The 12,645-nt window shown below is 61.3% G+C and overlaps 1 protein-coding gene across 1 annotated transcript; it reads left to right on the top strand.

Annotated features, from left to right (window-relative positions):
• Positions 1-547: 547 nt before the first annotated feature.
• Positions 548-10,828, top strand: B9D1 (B9 domain containing 1). The gene is made up of 7 exons (XM_079726179.1): positions 548-619; positions 2,234-2,302; positions 3,734-3,845; positions 7,485-7,581; positions 8,379-8,441; positions 10,309-10,376; positions 10,592-10,828. Exons 1-7 carry the CDS (start codon positions 557-559, stop codon positions 10,732-10,734), a joined length of 615 nt encoding a protein of 204 aa, XP_079582305.1. The 5' UTR covers positions 548-556; the 3' UTR covers positions 10,735-10,828.
• Positions 10,829-12,645: the final 1,817 nt, after the last annotated feature.

Below are 12,645 nucleotides of genomic sequence, written 5' to 3'. Positions count from 1 at the left end.
GCTCGGGCGGCCCCTCCGCAGCCTGCTTCCCGCCCCACGCGGAGGAGCACCGGCGCGGGTTTAAGGATTCTCCAGGTCCCTCCCAGGTTTGTCTAATAAACTTTTGGGAGGCGAGGGTCTCAGAAGGCCCAAGGGAGCATCCGTTGACCCCATGCAGGCAGCTGCTGGTCCCACGCGGACTCTCGGAACCGGGGCAGGACCCCGACTGTCGGGGGCCTCGCTCTTGAGCCCCACGCGCGGTGGTCGTCGCCTCCGGCTCAGGACCTCCCACGGGCCTGGCGGGGCCGGGTCTGAGTGGACACACACTTCCCGTGGGGTAACCGGAACCAGGGATGTGCTGAGTCCCGCACCACCAGACACAAACTAGCCGCGGATTTCGCGCCAACTGTCCCCGGGAAGCCCCGCCTCCCGCCGCACCGCCCCGACTACGCATGCGCGCCGCCTCACGCATGCGCTCGCTTTCCCGAAGATCCCGTTTCCAAGAAACTTGTCCCTCGCGCCACGCCATCCGTCTCCAGGGCAACCCGGCTCCTCCCAGCAACCGCGCAGCCCTGCTATGGCGGCCGCGGGTCCCAGCGTCTTCCTGCTCATGGTCAACGGGCAGGTGGAGAGCGCCCAGGTGAGCGGCCGTGGACCCCGCGGGGCCGCACCCGTCCCCCCAGGGCCGAGCCTCGCGGGAGGGAACCAGCGTGTGAGAGGCTTGGCGCGAGGTCTCGCGAACCCTCCGCCCCATGTGCGGTGTGGAAACAGGCCTGGGGGGTTGAGCGAGGCCGAGGCCACAGTCGGCCGAGCCCGCGTGGAGTCACGGGCAGGGGCCTCCACCCCACGCGACCCGCGCGGGTCCGTGCGCAGCGATCCCCGCGCCCGCGACTCTCAGGCTCTCGGGCGCGGGTTGGAAGGGAGGTGATCTGTTTGATCTGATGCAGCGATGGTGGCGGCTGCTCCGGCCGGGGGGTGGGGGGGCGGGGCGGTGTCTGTTGGACGGAAGGGGACGCTACCCTCCAGTCCCCAGCACGTCCTAAGAACCGTTTGTTATTTCTGTGTATAAGACATAGATCAGCTCGGTGCTTTGTGACCGCCTGGAGGGGTGGGATAGGGAGGGTGGGAAGGAGGGAGACGCAAGAGGGAAGGGATATGGGAACAGATGTATATGTATGACTGATTCACTTTGTTATAAAGAAGAAACTAAAAAAAAAAAAAAAGACATAGTATATGCCAGACTCCATGCCCAGCCCCGCTCAGTCAATCCTCACAACAACCTGTGAAGTAGGTATTACTGGCACCCTCATTTTACAGATGGGAAAACTTGCCCAAAAGCAGTGGCAGAACTGGAATTTGAAACCTGGTCTGATGTCAGAGCTTTGCTGGACTTGCCCTTCCAGGCTGTTTTTAAACTATTATGAGTATATTGTGAGGACTAACTGAGATGGTTTAGGTAAAGCTCTGCTGGGGCCTGACTCTTGGTGGGCACCTCCCGCCTTCCTGTTTCATCAGGGACGCTGCCCCGGTCTCCCACTCTGTCCACTTCCCCCTTGACCCAGTGCCCAAGACCCGCTTCCCCTCTTCTGCTGTCCCATCAGGGGCCTCAGCTGGGCTGGGTCACATGTGTCTGTGCTCTCAGCAGCCACCTCATCCCCACTTTTCCTCCCCCTCTGCTCGGGGCCCCTCCTCTAGCAGGCCAAGCATATGCTGCTCTGTGTCCTAATAGCACCCTGCCTTCTCAGACCTTTCACTTCAGTACCATTTCCTTAGAGCTGCTCCTGTGCCTGCCCCTGTGCCGGGTGCTGGGGACACAGAAAGCTCACACACCTGTCCCTTATTCACAGTCTAATGGGGTTGAGAGAAATAAACAGTCAGTGCTGTGATGGAGGGAAGCACCAGGGGCTGCGGGAGTGGCCCCAAGACGGCCCGGAAGTTAGGGCAGGCTCCCTGAAGGATCAGTTTTGAAGGGTGAGCAGGAAAACTCCAGGTGAAGGAATGGGAGGGGTATGTCATACAGAAGGCAGAGCCTGAGCAAAGGCCCAGGGGCTGTAGCGGCCCTGGACTCGCCCACATGTTGGGCCCCAGACCCTCCGCTGAACGCCACGTCCACACCCCCTGCTGTCTCTTAGCCCCCGCCCCCCCTCACCAGGTGCCTCATGTTCGGAGTTACTGGTGGCCGCACCTGCCTGGCCAGCAGTCAGTCTCAGCGTGAGTCCCTGTGAGCAGAAGCTGTGTGTACTTATTTCCACAGTTTCCCGAGTATGACGATCTCTACTGCAAGTACTGTTTCGTGTATGGCCAGGACTGGGCCCCCACGGCGGTAAGCTGGGCCCTTTGGCCTCCCAGACTCTCGGCCTTTGTGACTGGGGGGGTGTCTGAAGGCTCCATCACACCCTTTCCCCTCCCAGTTCAGAACCAGTTGAGAGGTGGACACTGAGTTCAGGGGGGACCCGCATGCAAGTTTGTTCCTGGTGAAGCCGGGGCAGAGAATGCAGCGCCGCGATGCTCCCTGACCCACCCCCGAGGCCACGCTCGCTCGCGTGCCCTGTCCTGGGAGCTGGCGCATAGCAGCAAGTAGGGATGTTTGGGCAGCGCGGGTGGGCAGACCCCAGAGAGCCGGCCTGGAGGCGGCCAAGCTGCAGACACTCTGGGCTGGTCCTTTCACTGCTCTGCCGGTCTCCTCAGCCTGTGGGGAGACTCTGGAGCCCTCCTTCCAGGAGTCCCCGAGGAATGGTCTGTCTCCACCAGGAGAGGGACGATGACGCCTCTTCAGCCCGCACCACGTTACTGCCTGCAGGGCACTGGGGCGACCCTCACAGCCACTCTGAGCCTGGTCCCTCCTCTGTGCAGCTGAGACCATAGTGCTCGTCCTCCAGGCGCCCACTAAGCGATAACTGCCGAGTCTCTTGGTGACGGGGACACAGTGGTGAACAAAGGCAGTCAAGCCCCGGTCTTCCTGGGTGCACGTTCTTGAGGGGGAGACAGACACGGGGTAGTAAACACTCCAGGCTGTTGGCTGGTGACACGCTGGGGGAAAGCAGAGGCAAGAAGGGGAGGGATGAGAGGCCAGAAAAGGCCTCATGGAGACGGTAGCTGAGCGCAGAGCTGAAGGAGGCGAGGGGACAAGCTGCGTGGAAGGCTGTGGAAAGAACTAGGCAGGCAGAAGGTGTGGAGTGTGCAAAGGCCCTGAGGCGGGGGGGTGTGCCTGGCATGTTTGACCTGGGAGGCGGGGGGCCAGTGAAATGGGGACACAGAAGGGACCACAGCACAGCCAGCCGAGCCACTGGTGACTTGACAGAAACACTTTGGTAGAGTGGGGGCCAGAGGTCAGACTGGGGTGGGTTCAGGGATGCAAAGTGAGAAGGAATTGGAGCTGGTGAGTGTGGACATGTCTTTTAAGAAGCTTGGCTGGGAACAAAGGGTGGGGGGGCGTAGGGCCAAGGGGTTTGCTTTGTGACCAAGAAAGTGACACGCACATGCATGCCAATGGTGACGGGAGAGGGCAACACCGTCCCCTCAGTGAGGCTGAGGCGCAGGTGGAGCTCGGGCACCGGGGGAGGGCTGGGGCCTCGAGGTTCCAGGCCCTCAAGGATGAAAACCCTCAAAGACCTGGGGGCCCCTCCATTACGTCTCAGGTCCCTTCGTTTGGCAGAAGATAGTGAAGGAAACAGCTCTCCCAGCTGCTGCCCAGGGAGGGGAGGGGCGTGGTAGCCTGGAACTGGGACACTGGCCGTCACTGTCGTCCTCGCAGGGGCTGGAGGAGGGCATCTCACAGATCACATCCAAGAGCCAGGATGCGCGGCGTGCGCTAGTGTGGAACTTCCCCATCGACGTCACCTTTAAGAGCACCAACCCCTACGGCTGTGAGTCCACGGGCCTCGTCCTGCCCCCGTGTCCACACACAGACCTTGCCTGCCCCTCCCCTGAGCCCTCGACCAGCCTTGTCACGTGCTCTCAGCCACCTGGCTGTTTCCCCCTCCTCCCCGCCCCCTTCCTGCTCATCTGTGTGCACTTGACCTTTCTGAGGTTCTGACGGAGCCAGTGAGGCCCAGCCTGAAGCCTTGGGTGGCGCCTGCCTGCAAAGGGCAGAGCCTGGCTCAGCAGTCTGGCCAGGAGGCCTGCCCTGACAGCTCTCCCCTGTTTGTCACAGCTGTGCTTCTGCCAGACCCGAGCACCCTGCTCCTCTCTGCCCCTGCTCCTCTCTGCCCCTGCCCTTCTCTCTGCCCCGGGGACCTGGCCCTCATCCTACCTCTGACCTTCCCAAAGCCCTCCTCGCCTGCAGTGTTTGCAGTGTTTGCTTTCTCCCTTACCTGGCAGTTACCAGTCACTCTCACTTAATAAGCGCCAACTGTGTGCAAAGCCTGGGGTTCGCTCCACAGGGGCCGTGAATACCCTCCCTATGTGGGCTTGGCCAGGCTTTGTAACCCTATCCGGTAGGTAGATTCTTCTCCACTTCTAGGAAACTGAGACTCAAAAAAGTGACATCATTTGCCTTCAGCTTTACCTTGAGTAGCTGAGCATGGATTTGATTTCAGGTCCATCTGATTTCACGGTCCAGGCCTTATGCTGCATTTGGGGGGAGTCAGGCTTACAGGGCGCAGAGGGTCTGGAGCAGAGGCTGCCTGGCTGTCCTCCTGGGCGGGGACTGCCATCCTGTTGTCATCATCCATGAGAAACTTCCATAGGCTTCCTGGAACAGGGCACTAGATAAAGGACCAATCTCCTCCTGCTGAGGACAGCTAGGAAAGGTGAATAAAATATTAAAAAGCAAAACCAGAAAACAAACTACTTGAAGGCGTCAGATAGGTAGCAAAGTAGTGGCACTTTAGGAGGCCGAGACCCAGGAAAAAAGCAGAGCTGCAGAGACACCACCAGCCACAGCTCCCCTGGGAGTATTTGCTGATTCCAGCAGAGGTGATCGAGACGTGTCGGCCGCTCTGGGCTGGGGACCCAGGAGCCAGGAAGGTCCTGCCACCTCAGAGCCCCGAGAACAGCCCGCCCTGGCCGTGGTGCCACACATCCACAAACTGCGCCTCACAGGACACCAGAGGGTGATCTGTCGTGAGCAAGGAGGGTTTAATCCAGAAATAAGGAGTTTGTGCAACATCTAAAGTCAACCAGTGAGACTACGTTAAAAAGAAAGTCGCCATCATCCCCATCGATGAAGAAGATGTGATAAAATTAAACACGCATTCATGACAAACCTGTAGCAAACCAGGAGTAGAGGGAAACTTCCTTAATCTGATAAAGGCTATCCACAAAAACTCAGAGCAGACATCACTAATTTTAGTGAGATGTTGAAAGATTTCTCTCTCAGATCAGGATGCTTGTTATGACCACCAACATTGTACAATTCAAAGGTATAAGAATTAGAATCATGTCACCTGTCATTATTCACAGGTGACATGATTATGTAGCATTTCCAAAATAACCTACAGTAAATTATTAATAAGGGGGCATGACTGCCAAATATAAGATCAGTATACAAAAATCAGTTGCGGGCTTCCCTGGTGGCGCAGTGGTTAAGAATCCGCCTGCCAACGCGGGGCACACAGGTTCAACCCCCGGTCCGAGAAGATCCCACATGCCGCGGAGCAGCTAAGCCCGTGCACCATAACTACTGAGCGTGCGCTCTAGAGCCGACGAGCCACAACGACAGCCCGCGTGCCACAACTGCTGTAAGCCTGCGAGCCTAGAGCCCATGCTCCACAGCAAGAGAAGCCCACGCACCGCAACGAAGAGTAGCCCCCGCTCACTGCAACTACTGAAGCCCACATGCCTAGAACCCGTGCTCCACAACAAGAGAAGCCCGCGTGCAACAATGAAGACCCAACGCAACCAAAAATAAATAAATAAGTAAATAAATTTATTTTAAAAATCAGTTGCTTTCTGTATAAAAATAAATAGAACGTGTTTTCTATTCTGTATAAAAAGTAGAAATTGATATTTTAAAAATAAATTGTTTATGGTAATATCAAATATAACCTGTTCTACCAGATATCAAGCTGCTATTATAAAGCACAATCACAAGAGCAGTTTTGGCACCAGGACAGACAGATCTGTAGGGAGCCCAGGGCAGAACTGAACATGTGCAGTTGATTCATGACAAAGGGGCAGAGCAGGAGGGGAAGGGGGTCTTGAGAAGTGGTCCTGGGGCAGTTGGATACAAGCAGGAAGAAAAGTGCAGCCTGATCCCTGCTTTGTATCAGGCACACAAAGTCCATCCCAGATGGATACACGCACGGAAGTGTGAACAGCACGATGATACAGCTTCAGGAAGATTCCACGGAGGCGGGAACCGTGGCATCAGGGTGAGGACTCCTCACAGGAGCAGATCCGCGGGTTCCACTGTTAAAATTTAGGGCTTCTGTTCATCCAAAGACATGATTAAGGGTGAAAAAACAAGCCATGGAATCCACACACACACTACAAATCAGTGAGGAAAAGACCATCCAGTTGAAAACTGGGCAAGAGGCTTGAGCAAGGCACCGCACAAAAGAGGACGTCCGAGTGACCAAGAAACAGGACGAGGTCTCAACTTTATTTTAGGAAGAACAATTACAATTAGGAAAATGCAAATTAAAGCTAAAGTGAGCGGCCATGATTCAGGACCAGAACAGCCCAGTTAGGAAGTTTGAGGACGCCAAGCTCTGGTGCGGTGCCGAGCTGATCGGGAACGGGAAAGAGGTGGGCGTGTGGGTGCGGTGCCCCCAGGGAAGCAGCTCGAGTGAATGCATGGCCCTGGGCAGACACGGGTGCGCGTGTGACGAGAGGTCGCACTGTCCCAAGAAGGAGACACAGTCCGGGCGTCCATGGGCGCCAGACAGGACCGAGTTCTCCTGCCCTGGAGACGTGACTCGGTTTGGATGTGTCTCATAAACACTGAATCCAAGAAGCTGGATGCAGGAATCTACATACCATACGATTCCACTCATACAAAGTTCACAACATGGGCAGAACCAAAGGACTACATGTGGGGTGCATTCTTTGGCGGTGAAACCTTACGGAAAAGGAGAGATGACCTTCGAGGCGGTGACGGGGAGGGAAAAGACGTCCCCCAGCACCGGGGAGCACTTCCTCTGCGTCAGGCCCGAGCCCGGGCGTCTGGAGGACGAAGAAACAGGCCTGTCTGGTGGCCGCGGGTCCAAGCTGGGCAGGCCGGCTCTGGGCCTCCCCGCCCCCCGAGGATGTATCCCAATGGAGCTGCCAACAGGGAGCAGTGGGAACTGGCAGCACCCAAGAGGAAGGGGGTGTGGGGCCTCCCTGAGCCACACGCAGACACCCCCGGGAGCAGCCCCCCCCCCGTCACAGCCGGGTCCCCGTGCACCCCCTGGGCCTGTCCAGTGGTAGGATGGGGGCAGCACGGGGCCTAGCCAGCAGGCCCTGCCCCCCAACCTCCCTGCAGGCCCACACCTGGGGGCCCCGGGCCCGCTGCCCCGCTCTCCGCCCTGCCCCTTCCCTGAGCTCGCCCGCGGGCTGACCCCAGCCTTGTCCTTCGCCAGGGCCGCAGATCGTGCTTAGCGTGTACGGGCCGGATGTATTCGGGAACGACGTGGTCCGAGGCTACGGGGCGGTGCACGTGCCCTTCTCACCCGGACGGTAGGTCCTCCCTCTGACCTGGTCCCTTGCCGGGCCACGCTGGCCCGGGACCCGGGCACCCTCCGGAGGCTCTCCCCGGGGCACGCTTCACCTTGAGGCGGGGAGTGCCCACGGGGTCCCCGGGGCGGGGGCGTGGCCCACACCCGGGAGGGGGTGTCCTGGGGCATCGAGAGGGGTGGGTCCAGCCAGAGTTCGGGGCAGCTGGGGTCGGAGTTCAGACACTCATTCCCCCGCTGCTGGCCTGAGGACACAGATGTGTCAGACATGTGTGTCCACGGGACCCTGCCCTCGGCGGCCCCCCGAGTAGTGGGCACAGACGGAGACGCCGCTCTCTCTTGTCAAGCACGGCGACAGGGTATAGGCACGGTGTGGGTGGCCAGGGTCAGCCGACCCTAAGGGGCGAGGACTCCACCAGAGCAGGTGGAGGGAGGAGGCCCAGCGGGCAAACTTCTGAGGGGTGTTGAGACGGGACGTGCAGGGTGCAAAGGGAAGGGGGACGGGGGACCACAGCCGGCTGCGGTCCAGGGGACTGTCAGGGGCTTCCTGGAGGATGGCAGCGCGTTTGGATATTTGGAGAAGGACAAGGGCCCTGTGAGGGGCACAGTTGAGCCAGGGTTGGTGTTTGTAGCCCTCAGCATCCTCCCGACCCTTCAAAAGAAACAAGGCTCTCAGAGGACTCAGCCCTGGGGGCGGGGCTCCGGCTCTGACTTGGCACTGCTGTCTCTCGCTGGAGGCTCAGAAGGCTCTGCCACTTTTCTGTGACTCAGCACAGCTGTCTATGAAAATATTTGTTTCAGGCACAAAAAGACCATCCCCATGTTTGTCCCAGAATCTGTGTCTAAACTGCAAAAGTTTACCAGGTGAGTCTCTGCACATCCGTCCCCCAGCCACTCCTGGGCTCAGTGGTTGGGTGGAGGGCTGTCACGTCCCCTGTGCCATGTCGTGCTGGACGCCTTCACACGAGGGCCCTCTGCCAGGAGGTGACAGCTGAGCAGGGACTAGAGCGGAGGGCGGGGCCGGCGGGGCTCGGGGCGCAGGGAGCAGTATGGTCTCGGGGAGGTGGTGACCTTGGTGGGGCAGCCGGCGGGGCCCGCACACGGGCCTGCAGGGAGACCAAACCTGAGGCTTCTGGCCCCTTCCCTCATCCAAGTAGGAGCTGGAGGGCTGGCTGGGCCTGGCTGACCGACTCGGGTTGGGTCAGCTCAGCTCCCTGGTGGTGGGCCAGGCCGAGGGGAACGTGTAGCACCACCTGGGCCCCCTGGCCGGCACCCTGCTCGGGGGAGGACGCTTCCTGGGCTCTGAGGCACCTGCTGCCCTTGGGAGCCCTCCAGAAGCCACCGTAATGGGAAGGGCCAGCGTCGGCTGGAGGTGACACCACCACCCCAGTGTCCACACTGCTCCACGCCCCACAGCTCCGAGGGAGGGCTGCGGGCTCCCTTGTGAGGTCTCCCTGGGGAAGGGGGTCCTTGCTGGGAAAGCCCTCACTGCCCGCTGGGCGGTAGCAGGGGGCTGTCTCCCGCCCTTCAGAGGGGCTCTTGCCTGGGCCGGGCCGTGTGTGCTTGGGTTACGGAAATGGGGGAAGGCAGCTGGATGGACAGTCGTCCCAGATGAGGGGTCCGTGTTCCAGCAGCCCCTTCTCTCGTCCCCTCTGCTGGGCCTCCGCCTCCGGCGTCCTTCCTTGGCCTGCTGGCTGCCTGCTTCCCTGCGGCCGCTTCCTGTGGCCGCCGCAACCAGTTACCACGGACTTGGCTTAAAACCACAGAAATTAACTTTCTCACAGTGGGACCTAGTCTCTTTGGGGCCATCATGCAGAGCCTCCAATCTGCTCTTCACACGGCAGAAAGGGTTCCCTGAGACACCGCTGCACGAGCGACTCAGGCACATCTCCACCTCAAGGCGCCCGCAGGGCCCCTGCAGCAGCGTCCAGGCTGGCGGGGTGGAGCCGGCCCTTGGGGGCTGCTTCCCGGGCTGGTCCTCAGCGCAGCCTGGGGGCAGGTGCCGCGTAGCCCTGCTCCTCCGATGGGGAAACCGAGGTGCAGGGAGGTGGCGAGGCTTCCCTCCCTGACCCCCTGTGCCCCACATGCCCCCTCCCACGCCCCTCCTGCCCCCCCTGCCCTCTCCGCGCCCCCTGCCCTCCCCGCACCCCTCCCTGCCCCCCGAGCCCCTTGCTGGCTCACTGCGTGTCCGTGGCCTGCTCTGAGGTGCGGAGAACCCTCTGCCTGGGTGGGAGGCTCAGACATCAAGAGGTTAATGCTTTATGGCTGGAGCCCCATGGGGTAGGGACCATTATCACGTCCCCATTAAGGTGAGAACACCGGTGCTCAGAAACGGAAGTGACATCCTGGATCCTGCTCTGTTAAGAGGACAGTGGAGAGCCCAGATCTGGCCCCTCTGCCCACCCCAAGGCTGGTTGTTGGGCTCTGGGTTGGGGCCCTCCTTCCCCAGGAGGATGGGGGATCACACTGTCCCAGGGCACCCCCCTTCCCCACCTCGGCTACTGTCATCTTTCTGGGATTTGTCTGGGTTCAGGCTGTGCACCCTCCCAGCCCCAGGTCTCCCTCCGCTTTCATCCGCAGTGAATCCCAGCTGTGGAGGACTCGATGGGAAGGCCTGGCGTCCGGCCTAGGAGGAGGGTGGTGTGGGGAAGGGCTGGAGGGGACAGCCCACGCCTAGTTCCCGCGGGACCCCAGGCGGGCCCTTGCTCAGCCAAGTCTCCTGTCTTCCCAGCTGGTTCATGGGACGACGGCCCGAGTACACAGACCCCAAGGTGGTGGCTCAGGGGGAAGGCCGGGAAGGTAAAACTTGACCCCCCATCCCCCGGGCAGGTGGGACCAGGTGGGCCCCCGGCAGTCAGATGGCTGGATGCCAGGGACCCGCCAGCACACAGATACGGGGGCAGGGCCCAGCCTGGAGGGGTTGCCACGCCCGTCTGTCCGTCCCCTGTCCCCACCGCAGCCCCTTCTCCCGGTGAGGGGCGCGGGCCCAGCTAACGCTGCCCTTCTGTCCTCAGTGACCCGCGTCCGCTCCCAGGGCTTCGTCACTCTCCTCTTCAATGTGGTGACCAAGGACATGAGGAAGCTGGGCTATGACACCGGGCCTCCGGACACACAGGGGGTCTCGGGGCCCAGCACGCCCCAGGGCCTCCCCCGGTGAAGGCATCGGCTCCTTGGGACAGCCCAGCGACCCACCTGCCTGACGTGCGTCGGGGGTGGCCGGTGTTTGTGTAATAAAGTGTCACCTTTTCACAGAGCCCAGGCTGGGGCAGCTCCTCTCCCCACAGCAACTGCCCTGGGAGCAGGGCCCCGGGGCCGGCACGGGCCTCGGTGGGCACAGCCCAGGGCGGAAGCTGCACCAGGACAGAAGCCAGCAGCTTGGCTCGGCCTGATCCTGGGCTCACGGCTGGGCAGCCCTCACACCTCGACACGCTTGTCCACCAAACAGGCGAGCTGGGCAGAACCTCCCTTGGATGGAGAGGCCCGCGGCAGCCCAGAGGATGGGCTGCAAGCCTCCCCAAGGTGGGCAGCGCCACGGCGGGAGGGCAGCGCCACGGCGGGAGAGCCCCGCCTGCCCTCGGCGCCCCCTGGGCCGCCTGACCCCCACTGGCAGCTTCTGGGGAGCCCTCTGGCCAGAACACCGGGCTCGCTTAGGGTCCTCCCCTCAGCAGGATTTGAGGGGAGCCCCGCAGCCTGAAAGAGCCCACCTTAGCCACCACCCACTGCCCGGCTGTCACGGAGACCTGCTTTGTACCAGTTCCCCCATAAACTCAGGGCCCCCAGCTCACTGCGCACTCTGGAACCGTCCGCCAGTCCCCAGCACCCTGACCCTCCTTACGTGGAACTGTCCCTCCCCCTCTGGCCCCTCTGCTCTGCAGAAGCATCTCTCGCATCCCCGTCCCAGCTCCCTTGACGCCCCGGCCGACAGACCACACCATGTCCACCACAGACTCCACCGCTGTCTGCTCGTCCAGCGGCCCCGGCACGTCACCAACCACATGGACAGCCCTTCCCGAGACATGGCCTCTTCCTTAGCCCCCTCCCTCTCCCTTGTAATGATCTTGGCCTGTGCCCGCGGCAGCCCCCAGCCCCCTCCTTCCCCTACGCTCAGGCTCACACAGGCACCGAGACCGGGTCGGTGGCCTTGTGAACCGCAGGCCAAGCTGGACTCCAGGCAGGAACCGGCTCCCAAGCGCGCGTCTCCCGATGCCTCGGGATTGATGAGGGTGGGGGCGGGGGAAGGACACAGCCAGAAACCGCGTCGTGATACAAATGATAAATTATATTTATACAGTAAATAAGTATCAACAGTCAACACAAGTTCCAAACCGGCCACCCGCCCCTGGGACTGAGAAAAAGGCTGGGCAACACCCCTGCCACGGTGCCGGGCAGGAGGGAGCTTGATGGCATGTGTCCCACACGCGTGGCAGCACCAGTGGCTTCATAATCAGTGCAGCGGGCACCACGGACAAGGCGCCTGGGGTGGGCCTGAGCTGGGAGCTGGGCGGGAGTCTGCCTGGGCCTGGGTGGGCCGCCGGCTGTGACATCGGGGCCTTAAAGTCCCATCGGGAAGGGCCCCTCACTCTCACGAGGAATCATGGCCTCTACCTCCCGGGGGAGCACCTTGCCCCGAGCCCCGCCCTGGCCCACCCTCCCCCAGGCTGCTGGGAGAGGCCGGACGGGCCTTCGTGGATGACTCGAGCCCATGGTCCAGCCCCAGGTCTCAGGGGCTGGGCAGGAGCTCTGGGCCGGGGGTAGCCCCAGGGAGGAGCACAGGTGAGCTCTTCTACATGGCAACAGGAGTGGCCTGAGCAGGCAGTTGTGAGTCAGCCTCCCGTGCCCAGCGCCAAGGGTCAGAGCTCCTGGAACCAGAGAGGGGGGAGGGGCCCCATCCCCCAGGAGAGACCCCCCAGCCGTCAGCTGCCCTTGGTGCTAGAGGTGAGACGTCCGCCACCTAGAGTGAGACAGGTGCCCGCCAGGCCGGCTGACCAGACAGACACAGGACTCGGGGGAAATGGCCCTTCCCTGGGGAGAAGCAAGTCTCTTCTGGTCTTTCATTTGTGACTTACCT

This window comes from Hyperoodon ampullatus (genome assembly GCF_949752795.1).
Source record: "Hyperoodon ampullatus genome assembly, chromosome: 19".
In the NCBI taxonomy this organism is placed as follows: domain Eukaryota; kingdom Metazoa; phylum Chordata; class Mammalia; order Artiodactyla; family Ziphiidae; genus Hyperoodon; species Hyperoodon ampullatus.
This window is presented reverse-complemented; position numbering and strand designations above follow the sequence as displayed.

What these genes read in the sequence shown, in the direction of transcription:
- B9D1 (XM_079726179.1), top strand. Translation starts at nt 557, where the DNA reads ATGGCGGCCGCGGGTCCCAGCGTCTTCCTGCTCATGGTCAACGGGCAG. An exon ending in GGCAGGTGGAGAGCGCCCAG is followed by an intron (nt 620 to 2,233) that starts GTGAGCGGCCGT and finishes TTATTTCCACAG; the next exon opens with TTTCCCGAGTATGACGATCT. An exon ending in GAGCACCAACCCCTACGGCT is followed by an intron (nt 3,846 to 7,484) that starts GTGAGTCCACGG and finishes GTCCTTCGCCAG; the next exon opens with GGCCGCAGATCGTGCTTAGC.